Raw genomic sequence first — 17,273 nt, forward strand, 5'->3', positions numbered from 1 at the left:
CAAACCTCTGTTTTGTTTTGAGATGAGATGTGTTCTGGAATCCTCGTAGTTGGTAATTCTGCATCTTCGGTCGGGAGCGTCTGGGGCTTGCCGAACTCCGTCGAACCGCTCGCTGCCTCAGGCGTACCTCAGGCCGGGATCGACAACCCGTCCGTCAGTCATCGATGACAGCTCAACTTCTTACACTTCATCATCTGCAGTACATCTACTTGCTAATCTATCTACAAACAACCATGATCTCTTTGTTGTCTTACACTTCCTACCAAATATCTGGCCCCCTCTTCGTCTGCCACCTCCGGGCGACATGCGCTAATTACTGGTACTTATAGCCAGCGCGACTGCCGTCCCCACTCGAGGGAAAAATATTCTTCTCTAAGATCAGGCATCCACTTTGGCACCACGACGACGCATCCTCCACCCACCAATTCGGCCACCGTCCCACTTCACCATCGTTCGTCTACCGAATTTTCAGTCCAATGGCTTCGCGCCTCGCCGCGAGTGGACGCTCCCGAGCAACTCTAATCACTAGTCCTTTGCTAGCACCGTCCTGTCCACTACAACTGTCAACCGGCATGATGGTGGGTGACGCGTTCGCCTGTATAGCGGGCCCCAGCCAGGAGGTTTGAGAGGCCACAGCTCTGGCAACTTGCATCGGAGGAGAAATTTGAGGGTTGCTAATTATACGCTGTTCTTTTAAAATAGCCTGTGCCAGGTTTTTCCTTGGAAGAACGGTTATATGTTCCCCTCTCAGTTCCCTGTTGTAAGCGGACTGAGGTCTTGATATACTCGTCATTCGTTTTTTGTCCTCCATTCACTCGTTATCCTTATATCCCTGGTTGTATTTGCGTTTTTTCTTTCGTGCACTTGATTTGAACAAACTCCTAGCATCATGAAGCTCTCCCTCGCTCTTGGAGCGGCAGCCTTTGCGGGATCTGCTCTGGCAGACATTGATCCCATCGTCATCAAGGTAGGAGGCTGGCTACCTACCCTACTGAACTGCCGTTAATAGCTCCAAGGGCTCCAAATTCTTCTACAGCAGCAACAACACCCAGTTGTAAGTGACTTTGCTCCCTCTGCATCGACCTTGCTAACAGTGCCTAGCTATATTCGTGGTGTTGCCTATCAGGGTATGTGTTCTGAACACATTTGACTTCAAGCAGACTCTAATGCCTTCAAGCCGACTATGACTCCAACTCGACCAGCAGCAGCTCCAGCAGCTCTACCAGCTACGTCGACCCTCTGGCTGATGCCACCACCTGCAAGCGTGACATTCCCTACCTTCAAGAGATCAGAACCAATGTCATTCGTACTTATGCCATCGACCCTACCAACAACCACACTGAGTGCATGAACATGCTGGCTGAAGCCGGCATCTATGTCATCACCGACTTGTCGGACCCCACCCAGTCCATCGATCGGGACAGCCCGACCTGGGAGACCAGCCTCTTCGCCCGCTATAAGGAGGTCATCGATGACATGTCCCAGTTCAACAACACCCTCGGCTTCTTTGCTGGTAACGAGGTCTCTAACACCATCGACACTACCGATGCCAGCGCTTTCGTCAAGGCCGCCGTCCGCGATTCGAAGGCCTACATCAAGGCGAAGGGCTACCGCTCCATGGGTGTGGGTTATGCCACCAACGACGATGCTGACATTCGTGTCAACATGGCCGACTACTTCAACTGTGAGAGTGAGGATGTGGGCGTCGACTTCTGGGGTTACAACATCTACTCCTGGTGCGGCAACTCCACCTACGAGGAGTCCGGCTACGAGGCACGCACCGCGCAATTCAAGAACTACTCCGTTCCCGTCTTCTTCTCCGAGTACGGTTGCAACACCAACGGTGTTCGCGAGTTCACCGAGATTAAGGCTCTCTACGGTGACGAAATGAACGGCGTCTGGTCTGGTGGTATCGTCTACATGTATTTCCAGACTAGTAACGACTACGGTAGGTTGCTCGGTGAACATGTGCATTCTTACATTCTAATATACTCCAGGTTTGGTCTCCGCCATTGACAGCACAAGTGTCAGCACGATGGCCGACTTCAAGTACTACTCTTCGGAGATCCAGAGCGCTACGCCTTCCGGTGTCGACAAGGCATCCTACACCCCGACGAACACCGCGCTCCAGAGCTGTCCGGCGGTCGGTACCTCGTGGGAGGCCAAGGCCACTCCCCTGCCCCCGTCTCCTAACAGCGCTCTCTGCTCGTGCATGAACGCCGCCGCCGGGTGTGTAGTCAAGGACTCTGTCTCCAGCAGCAAGTACGCCACCCTCTTCAGTGAAGTCTGCGGCTACATCTCCTGCACGGGCGTCTTCCATAACGCCACCACCGGCACCTACGGTGACTACGGCATGTGCGAGCCCAAGCAGCAGCTCAACTGGGCTCTGAACCGCTACTGGGAGAGCCAGGACAAGTCGGACTCCGCCTGCAGCTTCGGCGGCTCCGCCACCACCACTGCCGCCAGCACCGCCAGCACCTGCAGCTCTATGCTCTCCCAGGCCGGCACCGCCGGCACCGGCTCCGTCTCGGCCACCATCACCGCCACCGACGACTCTTCCTCCAGCACCTCCACCTCCACGTCCGACTCCAGCTCCTCCGCCGGCCACATGACCGGTGCCTCCATGGTGGCTGTTGGCTCTCTCCAGCTCGGTGCCTACGTCGTCACTGCCATCGGTGCTGGCCTGGCCATGATCATGCTGTAAGGGGAGAGGTGCATGTGTATGGTGGATCCGTACTCTGCGATTCATGTTGCATGTTGCTATATAGAAGGAGATTAGTTCAGCTCGCTGCAATATTCTTTCATCACACTCATTTACTTTCTCCGTGTACATTACCTTCAATCATTTCTATGCCTTCGCTTGTGCAGTAGCGGTTGAACGTGGCTGGAACACGATACAGCCAGTTGCCTCTGAAAGTAATCTACATGAATCACCCAGCCCCCTTATAAACTTATACGGCCAGCCAGCTTTTGTCTTAAGACATTGCTCTGCCTCTGGACCAAGCTACACAGTACACAGACACGTACGTCCTCCAGCCGCGACCCATCTACGCATACGCATCCCAACTCCGAAACGCCCATCACCTTCCTTCTACCCTGGTTTAAATCGGACACAATCAACCCACGAGCATCGCGCAAGTCCACACCTTTACTCCCCCACGAGATCCCGACTCGAGCTTTTCAAGGTACCCGAATGCGGCACTTCATTGCCTTCACACGCTGTTACGCCGGTAGTGGTGCATACTCAAGGCGGAGAATCGGAGCCTGATTCTTGTTTCAGCAAGCAAGCGAGCGAGCCGAGCCGAGACTATGACCAGACCAAGCTACAGTAAAACCTCACCCCCATATTGTGAAAACTCTTTCATATCCTCATATTAATAAACATTACCTATTACGAATATCATACACAAGAATCGAACCCAACCCTAGTCTCAAGGCCGCTTCCCAAGCACCCCGCACGCACTCTACTCGCTCTTCTTCATCTTCTTCCCCCTCGGCCCGGCAACCGTTCCCATCAACACTGCCAACACATTAGCACTTCCATCCTCACCCACACGAATCGACAACAAGAAAGGAAGAACTCACCATCCCAATGCTTAAACGAGCTGGAATAATTGCCCCGAAAATACCGATGATGATCATCATGCCAATCGGAGCCGCCCCACAGCGGGAAGACCCTGCGCAGGCTCCAGGGGAAATCATACCCGGAGTGCGCGTCGATGGCCTGGAACTGGCGCAGCGCGACCCAGACCAGCACGGTCATCAGGTGGACCTCGCCCGTGCACCAGCCCAGCACGAGCGGGGGGCCGATGGTCCCGAAGCCCAGCAGCATCGTCTCCCAGGGGCTGGCGTATTCGGCCGTCAGGCCGAAGGGGGTGGCGTACTGGTGGTGGACGCGGTGGACGGCGCGGTACAGCGGGCCCCAGTGGAAGGCGCGGTGGAGCCAGTAGTGGTAGGTGTCCTCGACGAAGAAGAAGATGGTGGTTTGCAGGGCGAGGGTCTTCAGGTCGGGAAAGGGGAGGGTGTATTGCAGTCCGAAGAATTCCATCATCGGGTGGAAGAGGACGATCAGCGGCAGCTCGACGATGAAGTGGATCGCCAGGATGTATTTCACGCAGTTCCATTGCTCGCGCGCCGACGGCGGGGCCTTCGTGTCTTGGATCTTGAAGCGGTGGAAGAGGCTGGGGAAGGCGTCTGCGATGATCCATGGGATGCAGCGGCTGAAGTACAGGATCTCGTGCGCGAGGAAGGTGATGATTCCTGGGGTTCATGCGGGTTAATTGAAAGGGGTTTGGGGGTGGGTTTTGCAGGGTGGGCGTACCTGTTGCGATGATGTCGTTGTCCCAGTAGGCGTAGTGCGTCCACCAGAGCTTCTCCAGGAAGGACAGTTTGGGGTTCAGGCTGGCGATCTCGTATAGCTCGTGGTAGGAGCCCGTCGCCGGCGCGGCCAGGGTGGTGTTGAAGGTGTAGTCCATGATGGGCTTCCTCAGCGCATATCCCGTCACGCTGTTGATTCGCTTTGAGGTTGTAAATCGAGTCGACAAAAAAGTATATGTACTTTTCTCCTCCTCGGTTGTGGTGGTGGGTATCCGGATGGTCTGATCGGACACACCACTCCGGATCCCGGGCAGAACATCAACTGATCCCGATCCGTGCCCTGAAATTAATTAATCCCATCAACTCAAATCCCGCCCGCCACTCACACGCCTCCCTTACCTTTCCCCGGATTCGGCCAGATCACCATGGCCCACTTGGGATGCATAATGTGTTTGATTATTGGTTCTTTGGACGCGCGAGGTCATTGGTCGCTTGGAGGCAACGGTCGAGACAACCTTGCATGCGCCGCAGAGGTCATTCTGGGGCTAAAACGAACGAGCCGGTCGAACGACGCCGGATGCCCCTGAGCCATCGCTGCCTAATTGTACCCATGTACTCCAGGTCAATCTAGTCCGGTGACGATCGTCTTATTGTTTGCGTCTGGGGAGTGTTGCCCGCGATACGATTGTGGTTGGTACTCGGGCTGGCCAGATCCCGTCGCAAAAGCCGGTAACTCAATTTTCGAAGTTTCTTTCGTATCTACGTGGAGAGACTTGCGCAAGAGGCGTGGGGTCAGAGATTCTCTACGGTCTACAATCGACTGATTTCTGGCTCATAACATCGATTCTCAATGGTTCATCGAGGCCTAGATCGTTTCCTTCGTGTGGTAACTTGAATATCTGTTTTTCTGGAGGAAGTCCACTGCAGATAGACATTTCAGTTCCTGATAGCCTCATGCAGCTGATTCTTGGCGCTGATTTGCGATTCATCTAGCCAATGAGTATCCGCCGCGTCGGCCCATGGTGGAGAGCTCTCATATGGCAATGCGATTCCGAATCTCCTCAAGCAGCACACCTAATTGTTCGGGCTAATCGTTCGACGGAAGCAGCAAGACAGCACGCAAAGGGGGTCTTTTGGATTTAGCCTGACCCATTCTTGACGCACGATCTGAGGTAGTCGTGTTTTGGAATGATCTCGAAGGACAGAAAGGTCTAGGTATCGCGGAAGTGGTCACGCCACTGGTTGATGGCGCTACCGATTAACTTGCTTTTATATGAAAATGCCTTTGCTTGTTTGAGCAAGTCGCCAGTGGCGTTATAAACATCTAGGTTTCTTGCCAACAAATATAGGGCCTTTGGTAGTTTTAGAGCCTGGACAAAGCAGCATTTATTCGGCCGGGTTCTGCTGCTCAGTGAGCTTGAGGGCCAGCATGATTATCAACGAGCCGTATCTGGACATCGATTAAGACCTTCAGAGAGCTTGAAGCTTTTGCAAGATGGAATACGCGGAGTATACAGAGTGCTCGATATCCTCGCCTAGCACACTGAATCTGACTTCGCCAGTGAAGCTGTCGCAACCTGGGGTGTGAACAGCGCTGTGGTTGGCAGATGTAAATTAGCGAAATACAAGGGATCGTCGCTAAAGAAGTGCGCTGCATGATGACTGCTGCCTCTAGAGCTGATACACTATGAGTAGGCGTACTGGTCGTCTTCGCATCACAACTTTGTGAGCAGGCTAGGCTGTCCTCGTCTCCAGAGCAAGTTCGATGGCGCATGGGTGCGAAAGACATGGTCCAGCCTCACTCACCTGCAAAACAAAATTCATTGTGGCCTTCAGACAGACCATTGGTGCTCTTGTGTTCCGATACAAGTTATGGAGAAAGATAGAAGAACAACGCTTTCTGCCGAGCTGCAAAATGGTTGATGTGCAGGGGTATGCTGCAAGCATAGAGGGAGACAACAAGTGGGATCTCGGCCGCGGTCTCACCCCGGTCACTTCCTTCTCCACTCCCGCTCTTCTCCGCTCTTCTCCGCTCTCGTCCGCTCTCGTCCGCTCGCTCTCAGCCTTCTCTTCTTCACAGTCCCAACACTTTTTCTTATCGACCAGTAGTGAGCCTGAGTCTCTCACAAACACACCTTAGCGGCTGAACTAAGGACAGCGATTGCGCATACGAAAAGCCGCAATTCCGTGGCCTGCGATGAGTTGTCTCGCAGGATCCCGCAGGCCGGGCATGCAGTGCCAACACGTCCTCCCCGGTCCTCTTTATCATCTTCCACGAATGCTCAACTCCTAAGCTTTTCTCGCATCGCAACAAGTCAGCCTACCTCAAAATGTCGAATCGACAAGCTTGGGAAACCACCGAAGTGATCATATGTGGCTGTGGCCCCACGGGGGCGATGCTGTCCGCCTATCTCGGTCGCATGGGTATCCGCAACGTCGTTGTCGAGAAAGAGACCGAGATCACGACTGACCCTCGTGGTATCGCATTGGATGATGATGGCATTCGCTTGGTTCAAGGACTGGGTTTGTACAATTCGATCTACACGGAAATTGGAACTAGTACGTGATTCTCTGCCACTAACAATTGACGTGCGCCGCTAATGTACGAAAGGTATGGGGGAATTCAGGTTCGTTAGTGGCACTGGTAATGATCTATACAAGACACCCATCCTCGAGATCAATTGCAACGAGGTCAGTCATCCGTTCTTGATAATAGGCTCGATGGTCGCTCACCACAACTAGACCTCGGGTACAACAGGGCATGTCGGGTACATTGGTCAAAAGCAGCCGACGCTCGAGAGTCAGCTGAGAAGCGCCATATCTCCCGTGTATTGTTCCCTGCGATGCGGTTCCGCGATTGTCGACATCAAGGAAGATGACGACTGGGTGTACTGCACGTACCACAACGTGGATGGGAAGGACCACAAGGTGCGCGCCCGGTACTTGATCGGGGCCGACGGCAAGACGGGGTACACACGTAAACAATACCTGGAGCCACGCGGGGTGATGATGGAGAAATTTCACGAGTAAGTTCCTCGACTATTCCTAGCTGAAGGCGGATTCTCATCATCGAATATAGAGCTTTCTACGAGGAGACATGGGTAGCGCTGAACTGGAAGATGACCCTCCCGACACCCGAAACTCATCCCAGCTTTCCCTTATGGGAACTAGGCTACAAACCAGAGCACGTATACGACTTATTCTTCCCGCCAGAGTTCCGCTTTCTGTGCAATCGCAAGAGACCGGCGGTTTGTGGTCGTTTTGGCCTGCCCGAGGATAGGCTCTGGAGATTCGAGTACCTTGTCTATCGCGATGAGGATGGAGATCGCATGGCTGAGCCGGATGCGATGAAGCGGATTGTTCTTCCTTACCTGACGCACAGAGGGAGCAGATACGGGTTAGTTGATTTCCTGGCTCAGAAGCGCCTGCTAACGAGTCTGTAGACTGGACCAAGATGTACGATTCCCTGAAGACTGTATTGATGTCCTCCGTTGCCGCCCTTTCAAATTCTCGTCTCGTACATGCAACGTATGGGCTAAGGATAGGGTGATTCTGAGTGGCGACGCAGCGCATGTCTTTCCGCCTTGTAAGGTCTCCATTCTGAGCCTCTGATCTAGTTACTTACATCTTCATTCCAGTTGGAGGCCAAGGCATAGTATCCGGTTTTCGTGATGCAATCTCCCTGTCGTGGCGCCTCGCAATGCTCTGCCGATATCAACCCTACAAGCGCAACCACGAGAAGGTCTTGACCGCATGGTACCTTGAACGCAAGCAGCAGCTCGAAATATCTTTAGCCACGACGGTCCGCAACGGCGAATTAGTGTGCGAGAGAAACCTGCTGAAGATCCTCTTTCGGGACTGGTCTCTTTGGCTCCTGCAGCTCTTGCCAGGTTATCGAGAGCAACTACGACATGGCCGTCGCGACAAGGCATCATTCCGGCTTCGACATTCTGCAGGCATGCCATTCGTACCCGAACTTAACGGAGGTGTCTACTTGCCCCAGGTCTATTGTCGGACCCCCACCGGCAAGGTCCTTTTCACCGACGACGCCATCTACCGTTCCGGCTCGAAATCCCTGTTCCGCGTGTTCATTTACCTACAGAGAAGTAATGAGGTCGCTTCTGCACGAGACGCTCTGGAAGGTATCGAAGAATGGTCCCGCGGAGAATTCCATAGCCACGACGTCCCGATCCTCGTGGAAGAAGTGGACCCGAAGGACGCGATTCGGATGCCGAACGTATTCCAGATCGCAAGTGTTGAAGAGTTCTCCCGGTCACCTCTGTGCAGCCAGCGCCCTGCACCCCTGTCGTATGATCCGTGCCTGATCGGAAAGAGCATCAAGGCGAGGTATGTGATTGTCCGACCGGACCGATTCGTGTTTGCAGCTTGCAACGAACCGGAGGAGTTGAAGGAGGCGGTAGAGTGGATGCTGAGGTATCTCTACGGTGAGGTTTGAGGTCTGAAAGCGCCCACCAGGACCAAGTTAATGTACCTTGTGATAAGTTACGTGTATATACTCTTCATTATGAGAATGAACCCCTGTTCTCCAATCCACGGAGTTCCCGTCCCCAAAGGCAAAGGTTGAACCTCTCCACGGACAACCCGACCATCAGCGCCGAAGCAGCGGTCAAAAACCGTCCACAACGCCGGCCTTCCTGGACCGGACATAACCACACTTGTCCAAATCCAGCCTAGTCAGAATTCCCTCAGCACAATTAAAAGAACGGCACCCAATCACAGATGCGTCTGAATCGCGTCCCCCTCCCCCATTGGCTGAAAAATTCAACCGTGGGCGGAATTGTCTCGGGATTCGTGGCCGGGCATCAAAGCGGGTCCACCCCCTGACGAAAGACTCTCATTTCCCCTGATTCAAACCCCCAGCACAAAAATCAGGCAATACAAGGCCACCTCCAGGCTCCTCTCTCGGCCGGAACCTGGACATCTGGGCCTGTGGCAAATTATGCTTTTCTGATTTGATTGGTTGTGTGGTTCAGTTGGCCACATGGGTTCAACTGAACGTACTCGTAGATTGATACCTGCCTGCGAGAGGCTGGGGTTGTACACCCGTGCAGGTTGAACCGTTGAACCGTCCGTTGAACCGTCCGTTGAACCGTTGAACCCCTTCGGCCGGGTGGGGGCTTCATGCATCTTTCACGGCTATGCTCTGTAGCTGCAATACTTACTTCGTACATAGGAGTCAGGTGGTGCTTGGCTAAGGTGTACTGTACTTGGGTATTTGTGCTGTGCAGATGACATTAATCAAGTGTGGTGGGTGCTTGGCAATCGGCACCGCCAGTAGGCGCGGGATGTGTATTCCGCCAGAGGTACCCGCAAGTACCCCGAGGCATACGAACTACAGCCATGACTGCAGACATTGTCAACATTGCTTGTCTGGTGTCACACTCGACTAAATATCCAGAAGTATCTCGGACAATAAGACATAGTCAAGCAAGAAGGCCTGGAGATGCAGTGCAGTCCTCGCCTATATTGCACTTACGGCATTTGAAGCGCAGAAGCATGGAACAGTGCTGTACGACAATATATCTCATGGAGATAGGTGAACGTACCTGCACCAACCCTGCACTTCACGTTCGAATAGCAGGAATCTCATTTCCCAACAGGAAGTGTGCTTGTACCCTCTCCAGCTCGATTCAAAGTCCCCGGAACGTATTATGTAAACATGAAAGAATGATGGGGGGACGAGCAGGCGGAGCAGGAACACCGGGTGACTCAATGAGCCTTGCGAATAAGTTAGCACCCGCAACCTACTCCGTGAGGTCGTGTACGAGATCGTCAGTGGAGAGAAAGTGGCGAAACCGCACTTGAATACTGCCTGGCAGAATCATGGCCAACAAGGCCTGCTGAGCCTCTTGCAAACACCAAGGTGTTGGGCACTGGGCCCATCTTACTAGGATTGAAACACCCTCAGATCATTCCTCAAGAGGATGCGGTAGAGGAGCGATCAAGGCGGTAATATCAATGACGGTGGCGAAAAACGACGGACCGAACCAAGTAGTTCCGGATGACAGCAACGAACATCATCCTCATCATCATAATCACGGTCACCAGACTTCAGGACTATGACCATTCAAGAAATTTTCAGTTCCTTAAACACGAGGTTCCTTGCTCGCTGACACTCGATACAACATCTCCCATCTACCCTTGTCCTGCCAAGAAAATCCACCATTTTCCAGACATCGGTGCTGACTACCTATCTCTGAATCGTACGTTGATATCTCTTACCGAAAAAATACTTCAACAACATACTTTCATCGATTTAGCTCAGAAAGAGAACGAAACGTTGAAAAGAAAGGACCCAAAAGATGTATCACGAGTTCAAGCAAGGACCGATCAAGATCACCGTCGGCCACGGACTCGGGGTCGGATACTTCATCAGAGTCGAGGATGAACGCCTAGCGGCGGATGGGGACGAATTTCCCGTATCCAGCTTTATCGACGCGTGCTACAACGTTGATAGCTCGGGGCTGGGCATATACCTGGCGGCTCGTACTGGAAATGAGGGATCTGGGACCCAAGTTAGCATTGAGGCGATGAGGCGACTGTGGGAGCTATACGGGGTGATTGGGGAGACGATACCGCTTATGGAGTTGCTCGACCTAAGGTTGTCTGATACCGTGTAGGCGCCATCAACCATGCGGCCATGTGCATGAGATCGCATGTATGGTATGTTTACGATACGGGTTGAGTCAAAGTATTGTGTCAAGCATGGGCTGTGCATGCCAATTAAATTGCTTTATCAAAGGGAAATTATTTGACGAAGAGAAAAGTATATGCACCGCATACGGTCAGCTCTGCTGTTGTTTGACAGCCATCTCACGCATCCTCAACAACTGCTCATGCGTCCAGCTTAGAAGTAGGAGGTATCGACCCAGCTGGTGTAGTCAGAGCCCAGGATATCCGTGATGGTGAGCTTGGCATCCAGCTTCTCGGCGAAGCTGGCGCGGGTGCCCTCGGAACCGGCGCCGGTGTTGGCGTACTCGCCAAAGGTGACGTACTCGGTGTTAGGGGTGGAGGTGGACCACTCAGTCCAGCCGAGGGAGTTGATGACGTTGGTCATGCTGGTCTGCTGGAAGACGACACGGGCGTACTCGGACCAGGGGCGGCCTGTACCCATGTTAGTATTGTCTCTAAAGTGCGGAGCGCAAGATAGGCAAGTAATCGTACCAAGGTAGTAGGTGCCTTCGGCAACGTCGTCACCCTCCTTAGCAGCAACGGTCGACTTGTTGATCACGTAGTAAGAGGTGTCAGTCTCGGAGGAGCGGCCGTTGGCGGTGATGGAGGCAGAGGTAGGACCCTCAACGACACGGATGTCGACGTTCTGAAACCAGGCACGAGCGTGCTGGCCAAAGATGAAGTCGCTAGCCGGGTTAGTGTTGGCTTCGTCCAAGGACCGGCAATCACTTACACAGCACCCTCGATGTAGGAGTTGATGTAGAGCTGGTTACCGGTCTGAGCGAGGAGGGTATCCTGGTAACCAGTGAAGTTGCAGCCGTAGTAGCCCTGCTGGTCAGCCCAGGCGGACAAGGCCAAAGCCTGGTGGCAAGCCTGACCACAGGTGTTGGCAATGTTGAGGTTGTAGACCTGAGAGCCGACGGCCTTGTTGCGGAAAGTGGCTGTTCTTGTTAGTCACCGATTATCTGTCTGTTCCAGTGAAACTTACCAGTCAGATCATCGCTCTCACCAGCATCCTCGTAGCTGATGGCGTGGGTAATGGTGACCAGGTTGTCGGCGTAGGAGTCGGTGCTAAAACAATTATCAGCACGATGCTAATCAGAGGCGGCAACCCAACGTACTTCTCGGTTTGACCGTAGATGATGACCTTGCCAGTCATAGCAGGAAGGTAGACCTGCTCATCGTAGGTACCCTCCTCGATGAAAATGGTTTGGGTGTCGGTGGTGCTGGTGCTCAGAGCATCAATGGCATCACCAATCTAAGCGGATGTCAGTATGGTGCCTTGTACATAGCTCATGCGGACATCCTCACAGTGGTATAGTCACCACCAGACTTGGCGACGACGATCGCGCCGGAGGGAGCCGTGGTACGGCTGGCAGCCAGTGCGGACACGGCGAAAAGAGCGGAAGCCAAGACTGATTTAACCATTTTTGCGATTGATATGAGTGTATGATCGACTGGATCGGCGAGGTAAGGTTGAATGCAGAGAGACGAAAGACCTTTTATACGTTGCGTTCAGCAGCCTGCTTGCTTGTCTGAGTGCGCCATTTCCCTCTTAGGTCGGTATTTGTCTCATATCCGCCAGGAGACTGGGGTGGGGTTTGCAGTGGGATATCTGCAGACCCCAGTTGAGTAAAGATAACTATATCTGAAATCACTAGGAAGGTTCAGGCAAGTCGACCGGCGGCTAGAGTGCGGTGGAGGCGTTCGAGGAAGCTTCTACATAGTAATGCTTCTCAAGGCTAGTGGATCCTATCACCGCCCAGTCTTCTCCGTTCCCGGTGGGTGCTTCATTTAAATTGGTGCAATCATAGCAATCCCTGTCTCTGATTAATATCAACGTTTAACCTCCAATGATTAAGCTTAATGACAACCACGACGCGGGCATGGATAGTCGATGGGTCAATAGTACAAGGTGTGGTGAATTGGAGGGCCGACCCACTCCAGATCCGAAACAGGAGAGCTTTAGGGCTGCTCACAAACGCCGATCCCCGACGGTCGGCTTGTGGGGGCATCCAGGGGTGGCTCTAACAGTGTAACAGGGTCTTTTTTGGAACAGAAACAGGTTCATAACTCGACCTCCTTTGTGAACGCATGCCCAGAGTGATCGATATCACACTGAATTAATCCAGTGCTCCCAAGATCCAAGGCTGTTGCACATGGCGAATTCGGACAATGTCCGTGTCAAAGCGCCGAATCTGCCCCTGTCCATGTTCGCACCCCCCTGAAACAAAAAGGAAGTTCTTGAATTTCCTGATTGGCGGGATTCCGGAATCAAGCACCGGAAATCTCGTGCAAGCTGCGCATGGGCCGTGGCTGCAGAACACCACTTCCGCAACATGGCACACCTTGGACACTTTTTCCACGAGTACCTTCATGGGAACACCGGCAGAGAGTTTGATTCATCGGGGGATGAAGTTTGAGTTCTGGTCAAGCATCAGGCGTTGACGCGCCTCCCCGGGCTACCCCTCTCGCCTGAACCAATCCTGTATCAGTCGCGATTTCCCACGTTTCTTGGCATCGTCGGCATATTGAGACCGTGTCCCGGAAAGGATTCTGCATTTCATATCACGCATATTGCACCTATGGGTCTTTCGGATCGGACAGCAATAAACCCAGAGCAGCTATCCTCGGTGGCACCTCCTGATTCTCATTTGTGCGATATTGGATGGATGGCATGGCCATTTTCGGCGCCAATGCTCCGATACCCTGATAATATGTGCGGGGTTTAATATGAGCTGACGTATATCCGAGAGAGCGAACACGACGGATGATGGATGTCAATCAATGACTGGGCCCGAGCATTCACCTACAATCGATTCTAGGCTTTAGTCACTTGATGATAAGATTTAGTCAGTCTGCAAGAAAGAATACTTACTTGCTGCCAAGCCAGGTCAATTTACGGAGTTTGACAAGCTGACGTGGACATATCCATAGACCCGGCACGAGTCCACCTGCAGAGTCGCACTTGCAAATAGCCCAATAAGAGAAATGTATAAGGGTAGAGAGATGTATAAGGATAGAGAACTCTATCCCTCAGGTTGGGATACAACCATCAAGATAGTAGAAGTACGCCCGTCTGGGGGGTCAAAAGCCATGTAGTTGCAACCTATGGTGCTAAAGGGGATAGGCGCGTCAGATGGGCATGATCTCAGCGGGGCAACAACAGCAGTATCATGCTCGAAGAGAGCTCGCAGAGCTGAGCGAAAGAGGGCCTGTGGATACCTGGAGAGGATCGCGCTCTCAGTTCGGCGGCAGTAGATGAAGGGGTCGAGGTTGTTTACAGAAGTGATGGAAAGGGAAGTCATGTAGACCCGTGACCCACCACATGTCAATCCTACACCTTTGTTGCTCAGGCACTTTCGCCCCAACCATTCAGACCCTCCACGGGATAAATCAGACGATATCAGGAGATATAGTCTCAGCCAAACATTCCGGTACCGTCTTTATCCTTTCCCTCCGAGACATAACTGCTTCTTCGTGCTAATCTTGGGTAGAGGAACAGTGATGCACAATGCCATGCCCGTGATCTTGCCTGAGCATCGAAGCTAAAAGGCAGCAACAGCATTACACCCTATCGATTATTATCCATTCCCGACTGCTCCTCTGACTCGGCGTATTGACTATGTATCTCCTAAATCGCGCCAGAAGATGCAATCGAAGTTCATTGTACTATGAATTCTTTGCCACAATCATCGAACCATGTATGACAGTGACACTGTTCCTGAACTGCTTCGGGCGTTGTAGCATAATGGGGCCAATTGCACACTCTAGAAGACTGAGTGAAAGCACGTAGGAAGCCAGTCTGATCGCTCTGAAATCAATCAAGTTTATCGTACACCTGATGAAAAGAGGACAGGCTTGCATATGCCCGTACTAGTGATATACACTTTCCCCAATAATGAGACTTATGCCAGTCCCGTGCAAATGTAGCAAAGGAAGTCCCTATCTACATACTTCAGTGCTCGAGAGGCCACCAGTCGCAAGGTATATCAAGTACCGTTGACTTGCGCAACACCTCAGTCTACATGCGTCGACCAGCCATGCGTGATATGTCCAGTTGATATTAAGGAAACAAGAAAAGCTTGACCTGTCAGCTTGAATGCCGACGGTACGATCTGTTTCATGTGCGATTGCAGATCGAAGCTTGGCTGGTACATTTGTACAGATGTCCCAAGCGGCACGTACAGAATATCCCGCCCTGGAGCCGGATTGACCTGATGCAGCGGATGGGGTCGCTGCCTCGTTTGTGCCTGAGGCTGAATCTCACAGTGACCGTAGACAGTGATTTTTACACAGTACAATAGAGCCACAGAGAATTCAGGAGCACTGCAACTGATAAGAATACTCGAATACAAACAGTCCAAGGCAAGGATTCCAAGTCAAACTCACACGCAAACAGTTGAGCCAACCAGTCGGAATGATAGAATAATCAAAAATCGCGGTTGAGCGGCAGAATGGGTGAGGCAGCCTCAGCGTTTCCCAGAGCGGTAGAATATCCCAAGGGGGTTAGGTTGGGGCCGACACACCGCGTCTCAACCAGTTGAGTTGCGTGCCTGAGTCACCGACCAGGATCCAAGGCTCACTCCAGCCACAGCAGCCACAGCTCGTCCATGGTATACTTCGATCATCTATATAAACTCAGAAACTACCTTCATTGCCCTCTTACGATCGAAACAATCATAACAGAGCATCAATCATCTACTTCTTCTATCAAACAAGTCACCCAACCACAATGGCCCCACCCACCCCCGAGATAAACTTCTACTTCGACCTCGTCAGCCCATTCAGCTACATCGCATTTCAAGTCCTCAAGGTACAGCACAGCACCGCTCCTTAACCCATAAATAACCACTCAGACCACTAACGCTCACAACCCAGAACTCCACAATCTTCCAATCCTGCAAAATAACCTACACCCCCGTCTCATTACGCACCATCCTCACCACCTGCGGAAACCCCCCACCCATCGCGGTTAAAAGTATATATCTCCCGCCTCAACCAACTCCCAGCATCACGCACCCACCGCAACAACACCAAGCTAACAACAACCACTCCCAGACAAACTAACCTACATCAACCGCCACCGCCTCGCCTGGTCCCGTCGTCTCAACATTCCCATGACCCAAGCCGTGCCGACGGGTTTCCCCTTCCCGACCACAGATATCCAGTCCCTCCTTGCACTCGTTGCTGTGTCCCATCCGGAGAAAGTGGTCGAGATAGTGGAGCGACTGTATACCTCCGTCTGGGCGGACGGTGACTCGGCTATTGTTACGGACTCTGGGAGGTACACGAAGGTTCTCGAAGAGGTGTCGGGCGGCGATGTGGTGGAGGGGCTGCTGGATGGGGTATGTTCTTCCCCTCAAGTCCCTTTCTCCTAGAAGGACCCAAAGCTAGAGGAATAGACAGGATGTATTCTGACTTTCGCAGGAGAAACAAACTGAAGGCAAGACTCTGTTAGAGGCGAATACGCATCGGGCGATTGAGGAGGGGGCTTTCGGATTGCCGTGGCTAGCGTGCACGAGTCCTGCCGGGGAGAAGGAGGGGTTCTGGGGCGTGGATCACTTGGGTCTGGCGGCGGAGTTTCTGGGGTTGGATGTTGGGATGGAGGGTGGGTTCCGGGTTATGATGAAATGACCGAATTTGCTTCTGATATAGACGAGGAGGTCTAGAGTCGCTTTGATTTAAGGGTGTGGTGAACGTGGGGAAGACAGATATAGATTGTGGGTAAATAATGTATAATATGTGGGTCCGCTTGATGGCTGTAGGCTACACTATGAGACTTGATGTCGCTATTTCCGACCCATCTCATTGTCAAGTATGTGAAATGAGGCTGATAGATGCTGCTGGGTTAATTGAGGTCTGATAAGTCCATCACTGTTGTGGGAAACATATTGTGTAGCTGAACGATGGCCGGATGCTTGGAAATACAGGCGAAGACACAAACCCAATTGATCACGAAGATGTACTTCGGTTCTGATACAATGGCGAGATGTAAAAGCACTCGAACAGGACATTTCAATTCAAGAATGCAAGCAATAATTATTCAAACCGCACGATTTGCAGCATAGCACGGCGAGAGAGCTGAAAATTGAATGGTGAGTCTTGTCCACTCTCTTGACGTCCCCGTCATCATAACTTCAAAAGCTGCGGATCACATGACAAGCCCGGGTGGTCTAGTGGTATGATTCTCGCTTAGGGATTCCAAACCCAAGCATATCTGCGAGAGGTCCCGCGTTCGATCCGCGGCTCGGGCCTTGATT

General features: G+C 52.5%; 7 protein-coding genes and 1 non-coding gene across 8 annotated transcripts; 6 read left to right on the forward strand and 2 right to left on the reverse strand.

The window, feature by feature from the left end:
* The first annotated feature begins 570 nt into the window (after positions 1 to 570).
* On the forward strand, positions 571 to 2,864 carry BO66DRAFT_128051 (glycoside hydrolase family 72 protein). Its single transcript, XM_025641974.1, has 5 exons — positions 571 to 967; positions 1,017 to 1,054; positions 1,102 to 1,127; positions 1,178 to 1,948; positions 1,998 to 2,864. The coding sequence occupies exons 1-5, from the start codon at positions 890 to 892 to the stop codon at positions 2,702 to 2,704; spliced, it is 1,620 nt and encodes a 539-aa protein (XP_025502203.1). The 5' UTR covers positions 571 to 889; the 3' UTR covers positions 2,705 to 2,864.
* Positions 2,865 to 3,464: 600 nt separating this feature from the next.
* BO66DRAFT_403114 (sterol desaturase family protein) lies at positions 3,465 to 4,762 on the reverse strand (the record flags this gene model as incomplete). Its single annotated transcript, XM_025648845.1, has 4 exons — positions 3,465 to 3,520; positions 3,586 to 4,260; positions 4,322 to 4,657; positions 4,717 to 4,762. The coding sequence occupies 4 exons, from the start codon at positions 4,760 to 4,762 to the stop codon at positions 3,465 to 3,467; spliced, it is 1,113 nt and encodes a 370-aa protein (XP_025502204.1).
* Positions 4,763 to 6,377: 1,615 nt separating this feature from the next.
* On the forward strand, positions 6,378 to 8,787 carry BO66DRAFT_128021 (putative monooxygenase). The gene is made up of 6 exons (XM_025641973.1): positions 6,378 to 6,876; positions 6,929 to 7,008; positions 7,060 to 7,343; positions 7,397 to 7,714; positions 7,761 to 7,903; positions 7,956 to 8,787. The coding sequence occupies exons 1-6, from the start codon at positions 6,648 to 6,650 to the stop codon at positions 8,771 to 8,773; spliced, it is 1,872 nt and encodes a 623-aa protein (XP_025502205.1). The 5' UTR covers positions 6,378 to 6,647; the 3' UTR covers positions 8,774 to 8,787.
* Positions 8,788 to 9,465: 678 nt separating this feature from the next.
* BO66DRAFT_128539 (uncharacterized protein) lies at positions 9,466 to 10,241 on the forward strand. The gene has a single exon (XM_025641976.1). It carries the CDS (start codon positions 9,679 to 9,681, stop codon positions 10,141 to 10,143), a length of 465 nt encoding a protein of 154 aa, XP_025502206.1. The 5' UTR covers positions 9,466 to 9,678; the 3' UTR covers positions 10,144 to 10,241.
* A 399-nt stretch (positions 10,242 to 10,640) lies between these two features.
* Positions 10,641 to 11,076, forward strand: BO66DRAFT_455533 (uncharacterized protein; the record flags this gene model as incomplete). Its single annotated transcript, XM_025652098.1, has 1 exon — positions 10,641 to 11,076. The coding sequence occupies one exon, from the start codon at positions 10,641 to 10,643 to the stop codon at positions 10,956 to 10,958; it is 318 nt and encodes a 105-aa protein (XP_025502207.1). The 3' UTR covers positions 10,959 to 11,076.
* Positions 11,077 to 11,185: 109 nt separating this feature from the next.
* On the reverse strand, positions 11,186 to 12,438 carry BO66DRAFT_430033 (pectinesterase; the record flags this gene model as incomplete). The annotated part of the gene is made up of 6 exons (XM_025650498.1): positions 11,186 to 11,442; positions 11,503 to 11,696; positions 11,744 to 11,951; positions 11,999 to 12,081; positions 12,132 to 12,268; positions 12,322 to 12,438. 6 exons carry the CDS (start codon positions 12,436 to 12,438, stop codon positions 11,186 to 11,188), a joined length of 996 nt encoding a protein of 331 aa, XP_025502208.1.
* A 3,299-nt stretch (positions 12,439 to 15,737) lies between these two features.
* On the forward strand, positions 15,738 to 16,965 carry BO66DRAFT_421654 (thioredoxin-like protein; the record flags this gene model as incomplete). Its single annotated transcript, XM_025649980.1, has 5 exons — positions 15,738 to 15,826; positions 15,892 to 15,991; positions 16,072 to 16,358; positions 16,441 to 16,621; positions 16,913 to 16,965. The coding sequence occupies exons 1-5, from the start codon at positions 15,746 to 15,748 to the stop codon at positions 16,963 to 16,965; spliced, it is 702 nt and encodes a 233-aa protein (XP_025502209.1). The 5' UTR covers positions 15,738 to 15,745.
* A 210-nt stretch (positions 16,966 to 17,175) lies between these two features.
* Positions 17,176 to 17,267, forward strand: BO66DRAFT_t222. The gene has a single exon. It is a non-coding gene; the product is annotated as a tRNA-Pro (tRNA).
* The last annotated feature ends 6 nt before the right edge of the window (positions 17,268 to 17,273 follow it).

Source organism: Aspergillus aculeatinus, assembly GCF_003184765.1.
Source record: "Aspergillus aculeatinus CBS 121060 unplaced genomic scaffold BO66scaffold_35, whole genome shotgun sequence".
Lineage (NCBI taxonomy): Eukaryota > Fungi > Ascomycota > Eurotiomycetes > Eurotiales > Aspergillaceae > Aspergillus > Aspergillus aculeatinus.